Source organism: Jaculus jaculus, chromosome 3, assembly GCF_020740685.1.
Source record: "Jaculus jaculus isolate mJacJac1 chromosome 3, mJacJac1.mat.Y.cur, whole genome shotgun sequence".
In the NCBI taxonomy this organism is placed as follows: domain Eukaryota; kingdom Metazoa; phylum Chordata; class Mammalia; order Rodentia; family Dipodidae; genus Jaculus; species Jaculus jaculus.
In genome coordinates this window covers 17,183,833-17,205,693 of record NC_059104.1, presented here as the reverse complement: position 1 = coordinate 17,205,693, position 21,861 = coordinate 17,183,833, and the positions used below count along the sequence as shown (strand labels likewise).

Here is a 21,861-nt window from a genome sequence, read left to right as displayed (position 1 = left end):
CTGAGAGGAAGACTTAGGTTACATTTCCAAGTATCTAAGTCTTTTTGCTCTTGGTGAATCTGAATTGCTTCTTTTAAAAAAAAGGAGAGGCCAGGTTTGGTGGCTCAAGTCTTTAATCCTAGCACTCAGGAGGCAGAGGTAAGTGGATTGCTTTGAGTTCAAGGCCTGAGACTATATAGTGAATTCCAGGTCAGCCTGGGCTAAAGCAAAGCCCTACCTCAAAAAAAAAAAAAAAAAAAAAAAAAAAAAAAAAAAAACAACCAAGGGAAAAGGAAAAGAAGGGAAGGCCTGGAGAGATGGCTTAGTGGTTAAGGTGCTTGCAGGAAAGCCAAGGGTGTATTCACGTGAAGCCAGATACACAGGGTGGCACATGGATCTGGAGTTCGTTTGCAGTGGCTAGAAGCCCTGGCTTGCCCTCTCCCCGCCTCCCCCTCTTTCCCTCTGCCTCTTTCTCCCCCCAAATTAAAAAATAAAATTAAATTTAAAAAAAGTTAAACAAAGTAAAACAAGGGGAGAGTAAGTGGAAAGTGGAACAAAAGAGCACATCGTTGAGATTATCCGAAGTGCCCCTCACCACTTTTCTGGTGGCAATTCTGAAGTTTCACTCCTACCACCTTGGAGAGGGCCAGAGCTGCTGCCCAGCTCGGAGCCTCGTGCCTTTCCAGGGACAAGTCTATAATTCCATCAACTGGAGGATGGCATGGACAGTGAATGGAAAGCTGGAGAGCAGGGTGGTCCAGCTTTTGCCACTGGAAATAAAGCCATGGGCATCACCGCAGCAAAGGCCAGTCTGGATGCCACAGGGGCAGTGAGCCCAAGGATGCCACCAGCTTCTGGAGAGCAATCCAACCAAGAAGAACCCGGCCTAGCAGCCTGAGGGGAGTGCAGGCCAAAGAAGGAAACTGGAAAGAAGGAAGCATTAAATCTATTCCAAACCTTCACAAGGATGGCAAGCATTTCTTTACAAAAAGGTGGACACCTCTTACATCTTCTCCATATTGGGTTTGGGCAGCAAGGAGAAGAAAGGAATTCGGGTATGGGGCATCAGTAATTGCTCCTGCTCTTTTTTTTTTTTTTTTTTTTTTTTTTTGTATTGTTAGTGTTCCCTTCTTCTCCAGTGGCCCAAGTAGGCTGAAGCCAAATGCAAACTTTTCAGCAAGGTGGTCCTCTTTACCTAGCTGGGTAAGGGGGTTAGGATACTGAAAGGTGAAACTGGCCTGGGATACTGCCTTAGCACGCGCCTCCCACATTCATAAGGTGCCTGGAATTCCTCTAGTAAATTTCTATTCATTCACTCACTCATTCATTAATTTATGGAAGTATTCCACAGCTATTCATTGAGGGTACCTATCATGTACTAGACACTATATAAGACTTAAAAGAAGAAGAAAAAAACAGCACGAATGGAAATAAGGTCCTATACTTGGAGCCCCAGCATTGGCTCCCTGGAATGGCTCAACATGCATGTCCGTAGGGTCAGACTCAGCGCTGCACAGATTCCAACGCTGGGCAAATGGACACAAGAAAACATAACTTCTGCGTAACTTTTGCTTCTCCTTTCCTTTTCTTCCTTTCTTCAAGTAGCAAAGGACCATTAATTAGAGGAATAATTACAGCTCCCCTATATTATCCCAACCTGTTCAATTTCTATCTGCCGCAGGCAATGCTAATAACGGCATTTATTGCTTCTATAAACACCCCGAGGCGCCAGTCTTACCCTGCAGTGTGTGCGTGTGTGTGTTTATATATATTATATATACCTACATATATGTATGTATGTGTATATATATTTATTTATTTCCCTCACTCATTTACATAGCTTCATCTTTACCTTTTCCCATTCAGCCCTTTGGAAAAAAAAAAAAGCATATCTATTCAAAGCCCTTGCAAAAAGCATATCCATTCAAAGGGCATTTAGTCCATTTCTTTCTTGGCCGGTAAACCTATTCATCAATTGTTCTGCCTTGTAGATTGCATTCTAATGCTAATCTAGCGTGTTAAATATCTTTTTGTTCCCCTTTCACCGTTTTGTCATTCAGTTTATCCAGTTTTGGTCACCCATTTTATTTATTTATGCGCCTGCGCCTATTCAGGGGCTCATGTATTTTTTATTATGTTGTTTCTCTGTCACGGAGTGTCAACTTAGTCTATTCAATGGGGGCTACTTGAAGGCCGGAGGGACAATGCGTGAACACATTGCACCGCTATTCATTCCGGCCAGCTGGATCGGCTGAAAAAAAGGAAAAAGAAAAAGGAAAACCTTGTGAAAAGAAACGCCTCACAATGGGCACAGAAGAAGTGCACAATGCTAACAGTTTTCCAAATACCAGTGATTGGTTTCTTCACAATGAGGAGAAAGCCGCGGCTTTTTCTTAGCTCCACTTCAACAAACAAGACTCTCACAAAACCTCCCAACCCTGCGTTTTGTTCCCGGACAAAACCTCCTCGACTGTCTAAACGCTCCCACTGAAGGACAAAAAAAAAAAAAAAAAAAAAAAAAAAAAAGGATTTAAAAAAAAAAAGCTCTTTTCACCATTTTCTCCAAGAGAGGAAAAAACAGGGGAGGGGAGTGAAGAGGCGGGGGAGATTGTCAGTGAATTAATAATATCAGTCTTTTAAACGAAGAGCGCTGACCTTTGAGATGCACTGGGCTGAAGGGGAAAGAACGGGGGAGAGATTAATAAAGTTTGGACGGCGCGCTTTCGGCCGCCCTCCGCGGGCCGTGCGCGCAGCGGAGATGCGCTCGGAGCGGGACTGCGGTGCGGGACGCGGCTGCGGAGGACCGGCCGCGGGCGCCGCGCTAGCCGCGCTCTGATTGGCTGGCGCGCGGGCCTCCTGTTGGCTCGCCGGTCCCTAAGCATCCTTCGGCGCCCCAGGCCCAGGCAGCCGTGAGCTTGGGCGAGAAAAGAAGATTCGAGCAGTTATTTCACCCTAGTTGGGGAGGGTGTGTGGGGGGATGTCAACGAAAGTAACCTACACTGGTTGCTTCCTCTGCTTCCCCCCACACCCCAACACAAGCCACCCTCTCTATCCCCTCCTCTCCCCGCCCCCCCCCCCCACCGGGGCAGCGTCCCCTAAGTTGCTTAAAAGCATCGATTCCACCTGTTTGCGCGAAGCCCCAGAGCAACGTGCCTTTGGACCCTCGCGGACAAGGCTTGTTTGAAGTTTTTAGGTAAATTGTACCAAAGTAATGTCCTCGAAGATCTTTTGAAAAATCTTAAATTGAAAAAAAAAAAAATGAAAGGCCAAAAAACAAGAAAGAGAAGGGAGGGAAGAAATCAGGGAAGCAGGGTAAGAAAGCACGCGAAAGTAGAGATGGATATATCAGAGAGGGAGAGGGGGAGAGAAGAGAGAAAGAGAGAGGGAGGGAGAGAGAGGGAGAATATGAATGAATATATCAGTTCTCTGTCGAGACCTAGCGCTGTGTTTGTGGGTCACTGTCTTTCACTCGTTCACCAATACACCCTCGGCCCATTCTCCATGTCCACCCCCACCTCCCTCCTCACCCTGGTATCTGCCCAGTCTAACTTGGCCGGAGGCTCTGTCTAGAACCAGAACTTTTGATTGCAAGACTACGGGAACCAGAGTGGGTGATCCAGGAGTCTTGGGTGGGTGGGTGGGTGGGGGGCCTCCAGAGATACCCAAGCAGCGGTGAGATCTATGGGGAGATGTGGCCCTCGGGTCCTCTCTCCTGCCCTGTCCCATCTCTCTGGTCCGCTTCTCATTCCTCAGTACTCGCAGCTTTTCTCCCAGGCCGAGGGGGAGGGGGCGCGCAGGCGGGCGTCCCCCTCCCCCAGCTGGAAGGCTCCGGGAGGTAAGGAAGATTTAGGGCTGGGGTGATTTCCAGCGAGCCGCAGGAAGTTCCGTGTTGAGAAGTGACGGGCTGGTACAAAAGGGAAAGGCGAAGCTTTGAAAGGATTTAATTAACCGTGTCAGGGATAATTACCCCTGGACAGTCCAAATTAGTTTTGCATAATCGCTCCGAACCATATGAATTAACTTATAATATTGCAGAGAGCCCGAGGAGTAACAGGAGAGGGGTCGTTTTAATTAGTGAATCAGGGTCAAACCAGCAGAGCCGATTTCTCACATTTCCCAAACTTTTCATGGTTTTTTTTTTTTTTTTAAATATTACTCCGTTGAGAGAAAACAATGACTTTAAAGACTTGGTCTGTTCAGAAAGACATGCAGCTGGGGGAGGGGGGGCTTCTGTCAGTGGGGGGACAAGTTCAGGACTCTTATATAGGTAGAAGCCTGAGAATTCCCAACTCTGGAGGCACAGATATATTTATTTACTTTTCTTCTGATATTCTTCTTGGCGTCCTATCACTTCCTGTCTGAAAGTAAAGCACTTTGTGGTGTTGACCTCTTGCTCAGGGGACACTTGCCTCGCCCCAGAAAGTCAACCCGCCCCATCAGAATTTGCTACAAGCGTCTGTATTTTAGCACTCCTAGTATGACAGGATAAAGCCCCGAGGAAGCCAAAAGTCGAGCATTTCTGTTGGCAGCGATTGCCATTCCAAATAAATCCTTAAGCGGCAAATAAGGAATACCCTAAAGATATGTGAACAAATTACACTGATTTAAGTGGCGGGGCTCTTCTACAAACAAGACAAAGTGGTAGGGCAACTTTCTCCTCTGAAAATGTTACTGGAAACTCACGACATGCTTTAAGCAGTCTAGAAGTTTTCAATGGGCTCTGTTCTACTGGTTCATGAATGCCCCCCCCACCCCCCAAAAAAAGATAATACAACTACTTGGTTTTGTTTTTATCTTCTTTCCTATTCAGGATTAAAAATGTGATAAATCAGGTTTTTGCTCTGAATAACAATGGCTTGATTTAGATTCCCTAGTAAATCTATTCAAAAGTGAAACAAAGACCGTCTTTGGTGGATACCTTACACTTCACCTGGACCAGGCACCATAAGGGCATTTCAGATAAAAATCTTGTTAGGAACTCAACAAGAAATAGAGGACTTTTCTCTTTTCCCTGGTTCAGGCTTTATTTAAACTCTTTGTTCAAAAAAAATGAACAGAGCAATAGTCGGATTCTAATTTACAGATATAGCTTAGACGCATCTAATATTAAATTAGATCACACAAGAAAACCATTTACACATAAAAGTTAAAACCAATATTTAAACTTTTTAGAACTTTATATTACATAAAGCCAAAATGAAACTAAATACATGTTAGCCAACTTCATCCACAAACATTAGTCAAAATATATACATTTAAAAATAAACAGAAAAAAGCAATAATTGAGGAAGGTTCTTTTTTTCTAAAATGTGTTTTTTCGTAACTTGCAAATGAATTGCAAGCGACCTAGAAAATAAACTAATCCAGTAGGGAATTCCAAAACACTCTGAAACGGTTCAAATTGGGACAGAAATGCTGAAAATGAGAGGCATCTGTCAAAACATGTCTGCGTTCCCCCCCCCCCAGTTTTGCTAAGTAATAAATATATAATTACTACTCAGACAAAAACGTCTGACTTAAATCTCAGATAAAATCGCGATCCTGAAACAGTTCCGCAATTTTTAAAAAGTTAACTTTAACCTTTGCTCGCCATGTCTTTGAGTCTAAAATGGACCCAAACTTAGGGCAACGAAAATAACACATTTTTTCCAAGACTTGATGTTTTCACTGACATCTACACATTTACAATGTGAAGGCGACCTCAGCCCCGAGGGGAGCGCGGCCGGAATGCCAGTCCCCCTTGCGGTAAACTGCGTCACAGATCCGAGCCGGTAGACTTGGGGAGACTTCTAGAAGATTCCCCCCCCACACACACTCCCCCTTCCCCGCCACGAGGAGAAAATTGCAACTGAGAATCTCCATCTCAGGCATTTTGCTTTGTATTTCTTGCTCTTGGGGGGGGGGGGGACTAAATAGAAAAAGCCCCCCCCCCCAGCTGTGATTTGCATACGGCGTGATAAAAGAAACAGCGCTGGTCTCCCACACAAAAGGCCAGAGCGGAGCTGCCTCCCGGTCAAGAAAGGGTCGATCAGAAAGCTGGGTTTCGGGGGACAGCGATCTGCAGAGTGGAAACACCACCGGCGGGGAGCAAGGCTACTGCTCGGAGCCGTGTCCCACTCGGAGAAACTAATGACTCAGGCAAGGTCACCAGCTCCCCCCCCTCCTCCAGCGCCCCTGCCCTTTCTGCCCTAACGTTCGAACCCAGTGCAAGCAGCACAGAACCCCGGCCAGAGAAGGGTGGGCGGGGGGGGGGGCGACGAGGACCACCGGCAAAATGCGAAACAAAAGCAAAATGCAACCAACAAAACTGGAAAAAGCCAACGTGTTTCCCCGCCCACCCCTCCCCACCCCCGCCGCCGCAAAAAAAGAAAAAAAAATTTTTTAAGCAAAATAAAAGTGACTCCACCTCCGTTTTGTCAAAACGCAACAGGTTCCGAAGTGCAAAGCAAACACTAATCGCTGGCGCATCCACCGGCCTCGCTGCAAGTTCGGCTGCAGACGCTCGGGCTGGGCGAGGAGCCTGTGACTTCCCACGCGCGCCCCTCGCCCGCGCCTCGAGCCCGTGGCATATCCACCTGGGGCCTGGCATCTATATACATCTATGTACATCTGACCCGGGCACACAAACCCCCCTCACCCCGTCACCCCCACCACCACCACCGTGGGGCTGCAGGGGGACTCGTCCCTTCTACACATACATAAGCGCACGCGTGCCCACGGGCCCCGCGTGGGGAGGTGGGGGTCATAGCGCGGCGGCGTAGGCCGCGGGGTAGGGGTCTAGCTGCGGCTTGCCCATGCCCGGCAGCAGGATGTAGGCGAGCGGAGGTTGCAAGCCCGGGCTGGGCCAAGCGCTGCAGTTGCACGGGATCATGTAGCCCGGGTTGCCCGGGCTGGGGTGCGAGTGCGTGTGCCCCCCGGCGGCCGCCGCCGCCGCTGCAGCCGCCGCCGCCGCCGCCCCGTGGAAAGCCCCGGCTCCGGCGCCGGGGTAACCGAGGGACGAGGCGTAGGGCAGGCCGGAGGAGGAGGAGGACGACGACGACGACGACGAGATCTCTGCCATCTTGGAGCCCAGGTCCAGCAGCGAGTACGGGCTGCCCGCGGCGGCGGCAGCGGCGGCGGCGGCGGCGGCGGCGGCCGACTGCGGGAAGAAGACGCGCGCGGCGGCGGCGGCGGCGGCGGCGGCCGCTTTCTCCGGGTTGGCGAGCAGGGACTCCGGGACCAGGCCGCCGCCCGCCCCGGCTGCCGCGGCCGCCGCCGCCGCCGCCGCCGCGTGCAGCCCGGCTCCGGCTTTGAGCGCCGGATGCTCTGCGTCGCTCACGCCGCCCAGGCCGTAGGGGACCGGGAAGGCGAACTTGTCTTTCTTGAGCAACGTCTTGGGTTTGCGGCGCGGCCGGTACTTGTAGTCCGGATGCTCTTTCATGTGCATGGCGCGCAGCCGTTTCGCCTCGTCGATGAACGGCCGCTTCTCCGACTCGGTGAGCAGCTTCCACTCGGCGCCCAGGCGCTTGCTGATCTCCGAGTTGTGCATCTTGGGGTTCTCCTGGGCCATCTTGCGCCGCTGAGCCCGCGACCACACCATGAAAGCGTTCATGGGTCGCTTGACGTGGTCCACCGGTTTGGACATGCTCTCACCGTGCCCGTGCCGGGGCTGCAGCCCGCCGCCCGGGCCCTCGCCCTCCGACCGGAGGAAATCAATGGTGACCACACTCGGGGATCCGATCCGCTCGAGATCGGGAACGTCCCGGAGTCGCTCCCACGCGCGCGAGCGCGGGGACAGGGGACCCGTGGACCAGCCCAGGGCCGCGCCGCCGCTGCACCCCCGTGGATGGCTACCTGGCCTCCTTCGGTCCGGTCCAGCGCCCCTGCGGGGATGGAAATCCTCTCCGGGACCCTGGGACTTCTCGGCGGGGACTCCCCACACCCCGCCCCCAACTCTGTGGTGGCCAAGTTGGCAACTCGCGTTCTTTCCTTCGGGGTAGCGTTGGCGAGCGAACTCCCCTCGGGGAGCCGGGGGCCCGGGCCGAGATGTGTGCCCCCTCTCGTAATTTAAACGTCTTCAATCTCTTAAGTGCAAAACAGCCTCCAAAGTCGCCCCAGGGCGACGAGTCACCGGGTTGAGCCGAGGAGACCGCCGCCGCGTGCTGCCGAGTGCCAAAGGGGGCTCTCGGCGGCTGGAGTGTTTGGGTTCTCCGCGGTGACTTTTCTCATTTGACAGAAGCAGATGGGAGTGGGGGAGGGGTGGCCCCAGAGGAAGAGGAGGAGGAGGAGGGGGAGGCGCAGGAGGGTCCCGGCGCGCCACGGGGACGCAGAGCGCAGCGTTGGATCGAAATACAAGCGGCGGCAGCAGGAGCCAGTCCTGGGGATTGGGGTCAGGGCGCGCCGATGGCACCCTCCCCCACAGTCGTCTGGGTTTGGGGGAGGGGAAGGGGACACTGTCCACCCCTGCACCTGCCTCTTGAGTCTTCCTTTCCGGCCTCCGCGCAGGAGAGAAGCAAAATGAATAAATAAGCGAGGAAGGTGGCTGGATGACTCGCCGGGCCTCAGTGGAGACTCTCCGGGTTCTCCGAGTCACCGCGGCGGGATGTCTCCGGGGCCGTGCCCAGCTCCTCCGCTCGCTGGGAGCCCTTCCCGGCGCGCCCGCCGCACACTTGGGCTCCCGGGCGAGGAGGGCGGTGCGCAGTCGTGGCCCGGCCCCCCTCCCGGCGAGTCCCCTCCGGGTTCCAGTCGTCGTCGCCGCCCGGCACTTTGCAAACTTAACTTCTCGCAAGTTTCCCGGCTCAGCCGCGCCCCTCTCGGTGGCGAGAGCCCTGCGTGTGCTCCGCGCCCGGGGAACCTCTCCGTCCCGGGTCCTCTGGTCACCGCGGGCGGGATGGATGGGCACCCGGGGGGTCCCCCCCCCGATGCTGGAGGAAGAGATTAAGGAAAACGTGGCAATCACCTCAATTTCCCGGGTCGGTGCAGGGGTTTCGCAGCCGTCTCCCCCCCACACCCGAATGCAGCAAGCGTCCAGAGGAGTCCCTTTCCGGCCTGGCCCGGGCCCGCCGCTCCGCAGGCGACAGGAGTCTTCGGCACCTCTCAGGTGAGTGTGGCTACCCGCGTGCGCGCGTCCTGGAGCCAGTGCTGGGTTTGCATGTCCAGTCGCGACCGTCTGTGCGTATATCTCCCGGCAATGCGGAGGAGGAGGAGCTCGCGACTCCAAGAGGGAGGAGGGACCAGTGGAGGCTTCTCCGACTCCCCCCTCCCACTCTCTGGATCCCCCCCCCCCTCCACGCTCTCCGCCCCCTCCCAGTCCTCCTCCTCCTCCTACTCCTTTTCACTCCTGGAGCAGGTTTGGGCGAGCGGAGAGTCAGCGGCGCGCCGCCGAGTCTGCGCACTGTTTGGCATTTGGCAACCTCGGGGTGTCACCCGGCCGCTGCCCCCCGGTGTTCCCGCCCGCGCTGCTGCTCCGCTGGCGGCGCCCCGAGCCTCTACCCGGTGGGTGAAGGGTACGTCCAGGAGCGCCAGAGCCTCGCGATCTACGGAGGAAGAGGGTTAAGCCTGGGGAAGGGGAGGGAGGACTCACTTTGGAAAGTGTTTGAGACTTTCTAACACTGAGAAAAGCGCTCGTTTTCTTTGTAGGTCCAGATGTGCCACGTGACAGATACTTCCCGATTATTTATTTATTATTGTTTATTGTTTATTTTATTTTATTTTATTTTGCCTGGTGAGTTACCCAGCCAGGGGTAGAACGGACAGATTCGAATGGAAAGGGAGTCCTTTTGGGAAGCCTTGGGGGCGGGGTTGGTGAAGGGGTAAGCCAAGACAGATACTACGTACCCTGGACTGACTAGTCAGCTCTCTAATAATTCTGTTTTACTTTAATCCTGGTCGTCAGAGCCATCTCCATGCCAGTCTCTTTAAAGTACAGCTAACTTTACAATATCTCATTTATCTGCACTGATGGGGTGAAGGTGCGCGTATCAGGAGGAGCGGAAGTAAAAGTCATTTCTCTGAGCAAACGTGCTCTATTCTGGGGTATTTTTATGCCACACAGGACAATTTTCTTGCTTGGAAGTTAAGCATGTGTGGTTTTTTTTTTCCCCCTTGTCACTCGACGCTGCAAAAAAATTAAACACTATAGTTTTATTTGCATATTTTTTCACTTCTTGATCTGATGCACATCTGAGAATGTGTTTGTAGTCTCCTTCGTCCTCCTCTTCCTCTTCCTTTTCCTCCTCCTCCTCTTTTTTTTTTTTTTTTTTTAGCAGTTTGAATTTGACCTGGCCATGTGGTATGGGCAGATAGGAACTTCCATAGATGTAAACTTTTCACATCTTCTTGCACTTTCTGTTCAGTTTGCGCCCACACAGGAACACAGAGCCGTGCTTGTAATCACGAGCCTAACGAAAGTTGTGTTAGGCCATTATGCTCATCTTAAAGTTAGTCTGGCACATTTCCTCAGTTTCATTAAAGAATAGCGATGGCTTCCCAAAACGCCTTCTGTGATAGCAGAATGTGATCCAGCCATAGCCCGTGTGCCCTGGTGTTGCTGAAACAATTGAATGGATTTGTCTAGAACCACATTCCTTTCACAGGCTCTGTCAAGACATTCTGTCACTCACAGATTCTGGGTGGTGAAATGTGGAGACACCAGCAGGTATAATTACATAGACTGGAATATTAAGTATACTGTTTCGTGATGATAAACTACAAAATTATCATCTCTGAGCTTTTAACCTACTGACTAGTATAATAGGTTTGAGACAAAAATATTACACCCTGCACACAAAGAATATATACATATTATACACACATACACACACAAGATATGAAAACTTATTCATTAACCTTTGTGAATAAAGTTGAGTCTAATCATGAAAATTATCTTGGCATAAAGAGGATAAAGATTGAAGACATTAATTTTTGTATTAGTATTTTAAATAATTTTATGTTCTTTCAATTTACATTTAAATCTGCACTAAATTATTACATTGAAGTATTTGTGCATATGATGAAAATCTATGCATATATGTGCCATTATCTTATAAGATCAAGTGTGTAATGTGCCTTGGATAGTTGTCCTAATGTGAACGGTGCCGCATTGCTTGTTTAGTAAGTGAACCAATCTGACAGTTTTGAAGTCCAAGAATGTTGAATTGTGGACAACGAAGGTGTCATAAAAAGGAAGTGACATTGGGGGAGTGCCCTTCAATCATTCACCACATAAAATTTCATACATTTCAAAACTGGAAGTCTTTAATTTTCAGTTTTGAATTTTAGAGGCTCCAGGATCCTGGAGCCCTTCACATGCAAGGAAAGAGACCCCAGCAAGCCATGAGCCCAAGGAGGGCAGTGTGGCATCTCGGTTGTCACCCAGACTTGGCACATCTCTTGTCTGAACCTGGTCAAGCTTTTTCACAAAATAAATTTTCCAGCCATTTTTTTGTTCTTATGTGCCCAAATGTAAATTCACTTTTAAGTCTCCTGTTACTTTCATATTTAGGTCTCGTAGGAAAGATGAAACATATTAGGCTATAAGAAATAGAAGGGTCTGTGTGGGGGAGTGGCGTACAGGAATAAATTTAAGAGATTTGTGAGTGGGGAAGTGCTGTCAACTCGCGACGGTGAGCCTCTTGGGGAGAAGCAACTCTGGCTGGTGGAATCCGGGTGGGTCTTTGTGGTTCTTGGGGGCAGAGTAAGATGTGGGGTCCCAGACCTGTCTCATCAGGAACAGAGGCACTTGCAGAAAAAGTTGGTGGGTCTGTGTAAATTCACTTTCTCCCTTTCCCTCTGATATCCTCAGCTAAATGATCTCCTTTTCTATTCTGAAACTATCACTAGGAGGCAGCAATGAGGTGCTTGGGGAGCAGGAAAATTTCTCGGGAACACCAGACAGACTAGCTCCTTTTCTCTTGCACCTCCCTAAAAGAGGGGAGGATGCTTGGGTCCCAAGGTGAATTGAGACCTTTTCCACCCTCTTTTCAGTTCCCCTATCTGTCTCTGGTGGTTCACTGGTACTTTTATTTAGTTTATTGTTACTTTTGTTTATTTTATTTATTTATTTATTTTAGAATCATGGATGTGTAGACCACAACAAAGAAAGGGCATTAATGGTATATGAGAGGTGACCAGGTGGTACAGATGATGCCTCCCACATGTGGGGCCAAACAACCTTCAGGGCAGGGCCACCGCGGCTTGGTTCTGAGGCAAGTGCTGTGAAGGAACCCACAGATATCACACCTGCACGGAAAGATAGTAAGAGAGCATGCTCGTCCTGTTAAGAGGCAATGATGACAGCAGTGACCTCATTTAGGCTCTTCTCTTGTCACAGGTCTTCTGTTCTACACCTATTAGCTTCACAAAGAGTGACCTTCCAATGCAAGGCCCAAGGGAATCCCAAGAGACAACAAGAGCTGACTGAGCTCAATCATCATGGAAGGAGCCAATAGCTGCAAAAGTGGCCTTTTACCAATCGAGCCAAAGTTTCATCTTTTTTGAGATTTTAATCTCTGTACTTTCATTGGTCCTGTTGCACTTGGACACCAGGATTCTACAGGTCAGTTTTTGGAGGCAGTTTTCTCTCTTTATTTCTCCTTGACTGTGCCCAAGCAGGCCAGCATTGTAAAAAATCTAAAAATTCTAAAAAAAAAATAAGGAAAAGAAAAGAAAAAACAAAGCAAGGCTTTACTTAGCTGACAAAGCAAGAAACACACGGTTTTCTCTTGGCCCCCCTCCCCAGAAGCTCCTACCAAAAGAAGAAACAAGACAAGACAGACAATTGCCCAACATCCTGATTTCAGATGTCAAGAACCCTGTAAAAGCAAGAAAAGCTTTCATTCTCTTTAGATAAGTGCTTTTAAAAAGGAGGGAGCTAGTCTCGAAGAAAACCAGAAATGGCAAGGAGGGTTGGACAGGTAGCCAGTCCTCTTATGTGGCCTGTATGGTGTGTGTGTTGGGGGGACCTAAACCCTCCCTCCCAACCTTTTTTTTTTTTTTTTCTCAAATGGAGGAGACTGGCTTCTGGTGGGAAAGAGTCACTGGTACATTTTGTCACCAGCATGTTCTGTTTATTTAGAGAAAGAACAGACCTGAGCAAAGTCTCCTTCAATGTCCAACACAGTGGTAGGTAGGCCATGCTGGAGCTTGACAGAAATCCCTCTAGCTGACTGTCCGCATCCCCAGCTTCCTGGCTGCTGAGTCCTGTGTGGCCCTCGTATTGAGATTCAGGACCTGTCTCTGGAAGGTCTGTTGTAGAGCTAGCTCACTTGCTGAACTGTCTTCTCTATAGCTACCTGGCATTGATGTCTGTCATATGCACCATCTTACAGGACTTTTAGGAAAGCCCTGTAAGGTCAGTTACACCTTCAATTCGCAGAGTGGAAAAATGGAGCCTTAGAGAATATGAGTCAGTAACTCATCCAAACTCACCCCATGGCAAGTGGCAGAATTGGGAGGCCCACCATGTGGATTACCTTGATCTCTGACCCTCTGAGTTCTGGTGGGAGGCTCAGCCTCTTTCAGGCTCAGACCTTCATGTCTAACTACTTTGCTAGACTTTTCTGTGACTCACTCAGGGCCCCACTCCTTTGTGAGGAAGGTGGTGGGGGCCATACTCGATGCCAGTCTCTCCAGTAAGATATTCCAGAGACACACCAACAGCCTACTCTTCTGCCAGGCTACCCTGGCTCCTGGGGCAGCACAGACCAGGTGCCAGCTGCAGTCCACTCCCTCCCTTCCCTGGGCCTCCCAGAGCAAACACGCAGCCTTTGCCAGTCCTGAATCACTCCGGCCTCTACCCTTCCTCTGATAGCAAAGGCTGTGAAAAGGGCTGCCGGACAATGATATCTAATCTTAGCCTTTATTTTCCTCCAATGCAGGTGTTGCCTTCCCTTTTACCTTCCCTTCACTCTCCCAACCTTTCTTTTGTGAAACAAATTTGGCTTAATCACAGTTCTTGATTCATTTTTATGATTTCAGTTCATTGGCAACCCGCTTTCATTTAGTTAGTTCTACTTACTTTTTAAAAAATATTTTTTATTTATTTATTTGACAGAGAAAGAGGGAGAGAGAGAGAGAGAAATAGATAGATAGATAGATGGAGAGAATGGAAACGTCAGGGCCTCCAGCCACTGTAAATGAACTCCAGATGGATGCGCCCCCTTGTGCATCTGGCTAATGTGGGTCCTGGAGAATTGAACCTGGGTCCTTTGGCTTTGCAGGCAAACGCCTTAACCGCTAAGCCATCCCTCCAGGCCCTACTTGATTTTTATAAGCACCTATGAATCTACCACTCAAAATAAAATGTGTCCATGAACTCATACCTAGCTAAGTGGCCTGCCCAGTTGACTTTCCACTATCTCTCAAGCCAATGTAACCACTTAAATTATTTTGAGTTCTCTAGTTTTTAAAATTCTACTTATATATATATTTTAATTTAATGTTTATTTATTTGACACAGAGGAAGAAGGAGAGAGAGAGAGGGAGAGAAAGAATGGGTGTGCCAGGGCCTCCAGCTACTGCAAACAAAACTCTAGAAGCATGTGCCACCATGTGCACCTGGCTAATGTGGGACCTGGAGAATGGAACCTGGGTCCTTAGGCTTCACAGGCAAGTGCCTTAACCACTGAGCCATCTCTCTAGCCCTCTGGATGTAGCTTTTAAAAGCATTTTTGTTTTAATTTGCTTTTAACTTATAAAAGTTTCACAAGAAGGCTTTTGTCTATAATCTTTATTGACTTCTTTCATTTAGTCACAGTGTTTGGATGCACCAGGCTTACTGCAGGCCGCTGTCGTTCATTCACCTTAGCTACTTTCTATGCATATGTTTGCACACTTTTTTTTTTTTGCTTACTTCCTGTTGATGAGCACGTGTAGGCGTTCTCACTCATGTCTCTTGCTGGCTAGTCATAGACAGAAAGCTGTAGATGGGAAGCTCACTTTAAGATATCGTGCTCTTTCCCAAGTGGATCCTTTTGTATTTGTGTTTCTGTTTATATATGTGCATACATGCATACGTATAAATATTGGTTCAAGTTCGTTATCTCTGGGATGTTTGGTGTACATGCATAATTACATATTTATGTATATATATGTGAGTTTTATACATACACATACATACGTACACATATCAAACTCACTGTCTTTGGGATGTCTGGTCCTATAAGAGCAATTTCTCTGCTACCAGAATGGAGCTGAAGTTGGTGCTTGTGAACAATTTGAGCATGATTTCTTTCCAGATGGATCCCTAGTTTTTAGAAGCAGTAATTGAAAAGACTGCCTCTTTATACTGGGCACGAGTGATCCTTTACCCAAGTAAAATTGATGAGAACTGATTTCTGAGTGGTTTTGCTTGATATTTTCAAGTTATTTTTGTTTCAAACCAATATATTTTTTTTTCTTTTTGGAGACAGGGTCTTGTTGTCTAGCTCAGGCTAGCCTCAAACTTGTAACCTTTCTACCTCAGCTTCCCGATGGCTGGAATCACAGGCATGTACCCTCAAATCCAGTTTGAAACCACTGTTACTTCAGATATGTGTTAGATCATTTCTGTTAGTTTTCCTACATATGAAACCTGTCAGCATGCAGAGATGTTGTCTTTGTAGCTCTGATGCATTTTGTCTCTTTTTCTCGCCTACAGTAGACATCTCCACAACACTGGGCATCCAAACCAGGCATAGATTATGGGAGGAAGGGATCTGTTTCAGGCGTTACAGATTCAAGGGAAGTTCCATTGATGGTGGAAGAAGCTGTCTCCCTGTCACAGATCCAAGCAGAGAGAGAGAAACCACCAGCAGCCAACAGACACCCACAAGCAGCAAGCAGGACCCCAGTTCAGACTGCTCTGCACACCCTTGGGCTGGAATTCAGATCTGACCCCAAACACACCTTTGGACTGGACCTCAGGATCCATTGACACCTCCTCCAGCCAGGCTGCTGGAGACCCAAGTTCCAGGCTTTAATAAAACATCCGAGTCTATGGGGGACATGCATTCAGACCACCACGTTGCCTTACTGCATGTCAGAGTCTTCAGTATTGAACAGAACTGGCGATCATAGGTCTCCTTGTCTTTGTTTTTGTTGCTGTTGATTCCTGATGCACGAATGGCTTCCTAAAGGGGTCATTGTGCTCTTTTCAGAGCTTAGAACTTTGAACAGGCTAGTTCAGTCCTGGCTGTATGCTACCTGATCACACATCTGTCCACATTTTCCTATGGTCCTTCTGGGTTAATCTCATCTCAAGACATTCGGTCATGGAGCCCATCAACTCTGGTCACTAGAGGAATGACCTCTTCCTTCATTTCTTCCTCTGCCTGACATAGGTTTTTGCCAAATGCAGTTGCTCACCTCTTGCCTTGGCTTGCTGTTATGCCATTGTGCTGTTGACTGCATCTCCTAGGAGAAGTTGTAACCACTGTGTCTGCATTAGCAGGCAAACTCTCCTGAGTTTGGGAGACGCTTGGGCCTAGGTTCTCACGCCAGCCCAGGGAGAGTAAGTGGACGGGCCTTAGTGTCGCACATGGTCCTAGATCACACTCCACGTGATCCACATCTAGCTAAGAATGCTGGCTTTACCCAAGCCGCATTTGTTTCGGTTCTCCACAGTCAGAGCAAACTAACCCTCAGGAAAGCGCAGGCATTATTCCCTCTACTCTTTGTTTACTTGAATAGAATGAGAGGCCCTAAGGCGGGAACCCTGAAGTATTAAAAATTAGTGCCTGGTTTGATAACAATCTGTGCCTAATCAGTTGAGATGCCTGAAAAGTTGACTTATGACCTCAGTGGACTTATCACCCCTCGGTGTTTGTAGAGCCACATTGTATTTTAGCGCTTTGTTTGTGCACTAAAGTGTTTCTATACACTAACTTCCTAGTTGACGTGTCCTTTTGTTCATTATCAGCCTCCAATTTCACATTCCAGTCAGTTGTCAGGAGTGGCTAGACGCTGCCATCACAGGCATGCCTACAGCGCTGCTTTCAGTCCTTGAGCCCAGCATTTGACGTTTATGCATGTACATTGTCTTCCAGCAAGTACATCTATTGCTGTCAGACAAAGCCCTGTTTGTGATAAAAATTGGTCTTTGTTTATTCCCTTAAGACAAAAGGGGGCTTTCATTGTATCCCAGAGTTTGCTTTTTAAAAGAAAATTCTGCTTTTACTACAAGGGCACATGGGAATGCGTGAAGAGGTGGGTACAAGTGGACAAGGAAAAAAATACTGTTTGGCATATTCACTAGCAATAGTTTGCAGTTGCTTTTTCTAGAAACTTTTTCTGACACAATTCCAGCAAGCTCAGTTAACGACTCCCTGATTTATGCTGCTTCATGTCCCAGATCAGCTATGAGTTTTGTGCCAGTTGCCCTTGGTAACAACTATTAACCCTTATGGGTTTCCTCACTTAGCTTTAAACAGCCCAAGGGCGAGGACTGTATCTTTTTGATCTTTTTACTTCAGCACCTAGCAAAGCTCTGGCATCAAGTAGGTGCTGGATAAATGGCTGACAAACGAATGAATCAGCCACATGTTCTAAGCTCAAGGGTGCAAGGGCAAGGAGAAGCAGCAGACTGAGGACTTAACCCCATGGTTCCCATACAGGATTATCAAGCTAACCTTAATTAATCAATCCTGATGAAGTCTACAGGAGGGCTGGAAATGAGATGTCCTAAGTAAGGTTCAATAACGTACCCCAAGTAAAATCCTATATTCTCACCTTCAGTTCCCCAGTTCCCACATAAAGCCAACTGCACAAAGGGGCACATGCGTCTGAAGTTCGTTTACAGTGAGTAGCATGAAGTTCTAGACCACCCAAAATGTTCTTCTCTCTTTCTGTCTTCCTTTTTTTCTCTCTCAAATAAATAAAAAATATTATTAAAAAGCTTTAAAAAGTTTCTTGACTATAAAGTGGGCATTTATAATGGAATTAATTGATGTTTTTGTATTTCTATATAATGAATGTAACACCTAATAAACAGGTAATTTCACTGTCATTAAGCATGTTGCTCACCCCCCCCCAAAAAAATTTTGAGCCAGGCATGGTGGCACACGCCTTTAATCCCAGCACTCAGGAGGCAAAGGTAGGAGGATTGCTGAGAATTCCAGGCCACCCTGAGACTACATAGTGAATTCCAGGTCAGTCTGAGCTAGAGTGAGACCCTACTTCGAAAAACAAACAAATAAATAAATAAATAAACATGTTGGTGTATGTGCATGAATGATGTTGCTTTTTATTTAAGAATTCTTTGAACCTGGAGCAGCTATTTATGTTCAAGACCAGAAGAGAGCCCTCACCAGAAACTGAGTCATGCTGACCCTTTGACCTTAGACATTTGAGCCTCCTGAATTGTAAGAAGAAACATTTTTATTGTTTAAGTACCACAGTCTCTGATATTTTGTTTTATCAGTCCAAACTGATTCATAACATTTTCCACAGTGTTTGACATTTTTACATCAAAATTTCTTTTTGATATATATATATATATATATATATATATATATATATGGCCACAAAACCTCAAATAAATGTGACTCCCACTCACAGAAAACTTCACTCATCCTTATGTTCAAGATAATGGTTTTCTGGGCTGGGAAGTTGGCTCAGCAGTTAAGAGGGTTTGCTGCCTGAACATGAGGGCCTCTTGAGCTAGAGACAAACAAATTTGACTCCGCAGAATCCACATGACAAGTTAGCAACATGCATATCTGCATCCCCAGCCTGTGGGGAGGCAAAGATTCTCCAGAAAAACATTGGTCAACAGCTCTGGAAAATACATGGATGAGTAATAGGGACACCTGTGTTCTCCTCTGTCCTCCACATTCAGACACATGGAGTATACTCTTCCTCACAGAGAGGTGCATACACCCCATCTTACACACACCTCACACATACTCCATACACATGCACACCACGCATGTGCAAAATATAGTGGTCTTCATTTTGAAGATGATAGCTCCTTCATCTCTCTCTTCCTCTTTTTTAATTTAAGAAGCTTTATTTATTAGAGAGTGAGATAGAGGCAGATAGAGGGAGAGAGAATGGGTATGTCAGGACCTTCAGCCACTAAAAACAAACTCCAGGCACATGTGACACCTTATGTATCTGGCTTATGTGGGTACTGGGGAATTGAACCTGGGTTCTTTGACTTTGCAGGAAAGTTCCTTAACCACCAAGCCATCTGTTCAGTACTCCATCTCTTTAAATACTTTTTTTCCTTCTTTAAGTTCAAGAGAGTTGAGTGGCACAAGCTGTGAAACTGGTATTTTTTTTTTCTTTTGAAACAAAGTCTCATATAACTCAGGCTGGTCTATAACTTGTTGTATAGATGAGGATGTCCTTGAATTTCAGATCCTCCTGTCTCCATCTCCCGAGTGGTGGGATTATAGGCATATGCCACTACACCCAGGTTATGCAGTGGTGGGGATCAAACCAAGGGCTTTATGCATGCTAGGCAAGCACTCTACCAACTGAGCTACATCTCCAGTCCTTTCTAAAAACACACTTTTCCTAGATGAGCAGACATGTGGGATGTTGTGCTGAGAGGCTGGGGCAGAACTCTGCTTGGGTGATGATCAGAGAGACAGAAGTTATATGAGGGAAGGGGGAATGAGGAAAGCTACTAGGAGCATTCACACTACACTAGATATAATGAATTATTGTGTTAAGTCTACATGCTTAGCCAGGTGCATCTTTGATTTTATGTCAACACAGAAATGTAATTTGATGCTTTCAGACACCTGCGCTCAATGGCTGTAGACTTTGTGGAAGATGGAAAAGTCACCTCTTCATTGAGAACTGATGTCTAGCAGCTCTCCTTCTGAGCCTGACTTGCTTGACCAATGAGAAACAGCTGAGGTTTCACTCTGGGATCTTTGATGTGAGGTCATAAGAAGCTTTGCAGCTTCTACCTGGGGTTCTTGGTCTCTGTGATGGTTTGTAGTTGCCAATTCAAACCTTTCAACCATCCCAGCTGGTGTGCTATACACAGGAGTGATGCTAATTCAGATCTTCCAAAACAATTCCCACACCAAATGGCCTTCATTGCATCAGTGAGACAGAATAAACACCCTGCTGAGCCCCGCCCAAGTACCTGACCTATAAAATCATGACATATAGGAAATTGCTTGTTGTTCTGAGTCATTACATTTTGGGACAGTTGGTGAGGCAGCAATAGGTAACTATAACCAGCCTCCATCTGGAAACCAAAGGCCAGCATCTTGATTAGCAAGACAAACTAATGAGCTAGTTTATAACTGGATTCTGTTAAGCCTCTTTTGTTCCTTTGAACCCCAGAGAGCCAGATTTATTATAACAAGGCCATTATTACACTATTAACATAACATACATAGGTTTTTAAGTCTGAGGAGGGGACTTCCAGTACAAAGAAATCACTTATCAGCTGCACAGATTCTGCACCTCACCCTCCAGCCCTCACTGATAGGCAGTTTTCAGGGAACACGGGCAAAATTTATACAGGAACCCCTGTTGGTGGCTGGTACCACTATAGTAATATTTTCTGCATCACATTGATGACCTTTTCTTTGCAATCCTCCAGAAACAAAATAACCCATACTTAGTCACTGCCTACGGATAAGCTCTTTTCTAGACATTTTTGGAAATGGTAAGTGAGGCACAGACTTGCTTTCCCCTGAAGAGAGATGAATTTCCTATGATCATGCAAATTGCTTTTCACCTAGGTGAATACAATTTAAAGAAACTGAAACAAACAAACACTAAATAGCTCTAAATCTAATGTATTAGACTATCTCAATTAAAAAGATGAATAGGCTGGAGAGAAGGTCCCATGTGGTTTCTGTAGAAGCATGTGGCCTGGGGGGACCTGAGACTGAGTTTGAGTCTCCAGATGCCAAGTTAACAGCAGGGTGTGGCCATGTGTATCTATGACCCAGTCCCACAGGACAGCCAAGCCCCAGGAATCATCAGAATCCAGCAAGCTCCAGAATCAGTAACGAGACTCAAGCACATAACAAATACTGAGAGGGGGAACAATGGAATGAGACACTCAACATTTTGCTCTGGCCACAGTGAGTGAGGATCCCTTGTGAGTGTATGGGGTCACACACCATACACACACCACATGGTACACACACACACACACACACACACACACGCACACACACAAAAGAAAAAAGAACCCATGAAGACACGGAAATCTAATATCTTCATTCCTTGGTAATATTTGTTTCTTATCAGGAGGGTTCTGGAGTCACGCAACATAATCATAGCCCTTAAGCTCAGGATTACATTTTTCCTTCTTAATCTCTTAATTTCTAATTTTGAAATATCTGTGAATAAATTATCTTCATGAGAAAATAATCCATTGCTTACACAAGGCCCAATTATGCACCTAACAATGATACTGTTAAAAAAAAAAAGTAGCAGAAACAGACATCGCTAGAGGATACAAAACTTCACCAAAAAATTAACATATAACAATACCTCTGGATGACGTCTGTTTGGTAGGATTCCATGCCCTCACTTTAGCCACGGGCTTTTTGCTTTCATCTCTTTTGGGGCATATATTGCTTAAGGAAAATATTAGTAATGTCTGCAGACATGGATTAATAAATTCCATTGCTGACTGGACTCCTACTCAATCTAATGAATCAGTAGTTTTGTGGTTTCTGAAGTCAACAGGGCCCATCATTTAAAATGCATACTGCAAGTAATGTTTTTAATTGTATACACTGACTTGGATGCTGCCTTAGAGAATCAGCAATATGTATTAAAAAAAAAAAAAAGGCAGGTCGGAGCAGCGTAATACAAGGAATGCCACCGCTACAGTCCAGCTCACTGGGCTTAGCTGCCTCTTTGCTACATGCATGTTGCCAGCCTCGCTCTGAAAGTGTCAGTCTCATCATGGTAAGGGAATAACAAGACATATGTTAGCGA

At 47.1% G+C, this 21,861-nt stretch overlaps 1 protein-coding gene and 1 long non-coding RNA gene across 3 annotated transcripts; one reads left to right on the top strand and one right to left on the bottom strand.

Annotated features, from left to right (window-relative positions):
- Nucleotides 1–6,415: 6,415 nt before the first annotated feature.
- Nucleotides 6,416–8,562, bottom strand: Sox21 (SRY-box transcription factor 21). Of its 2 annotated transcripts, XM_045145748.1 has the most exons (3): nt 7,235–8,562; nt 7,137–7,189; nt 6,416–7,070 (listed from the first exon to the last, which is right to left on the bottom strand). In XM_045145748.1, the coding sequence occupies exons 1-3, from the start codon at nt 7,601–7,603 to the stop codon at nt 6,722–6,724; spliced, it is 771 nt and encodes a 256-aa protein (XP_045001683.1). In that variant the 5' UTR covers nt 7,604–8,562; the 3' UTR covers nt 6,416–6,721. The 2 variants fall into 2 exon arrangements, with proteins under 2 accessions (XP_045001683.1, XP_045001682.1); XM_045145747.1 differs by having other exon boundaries at nt 6,416–8,562.
- Nucleotides 8,563–8,759: 197 nt separating this feature from the next.
- LOC123459231 lies at nt 8,760–15,733 on the top strand. Its single transcript, XR_006636116.1, has 3 exons — nt 8,760–9,058; nt 12,290–12,514; nt 15,596–15,733. It is a non-coding gene; the product is annotated as an uncharacterized LOC123459231 (long non-coding RNA).
- Nucleotides 15,734–21,861: the final 6,128 nt, after the last annotated feature.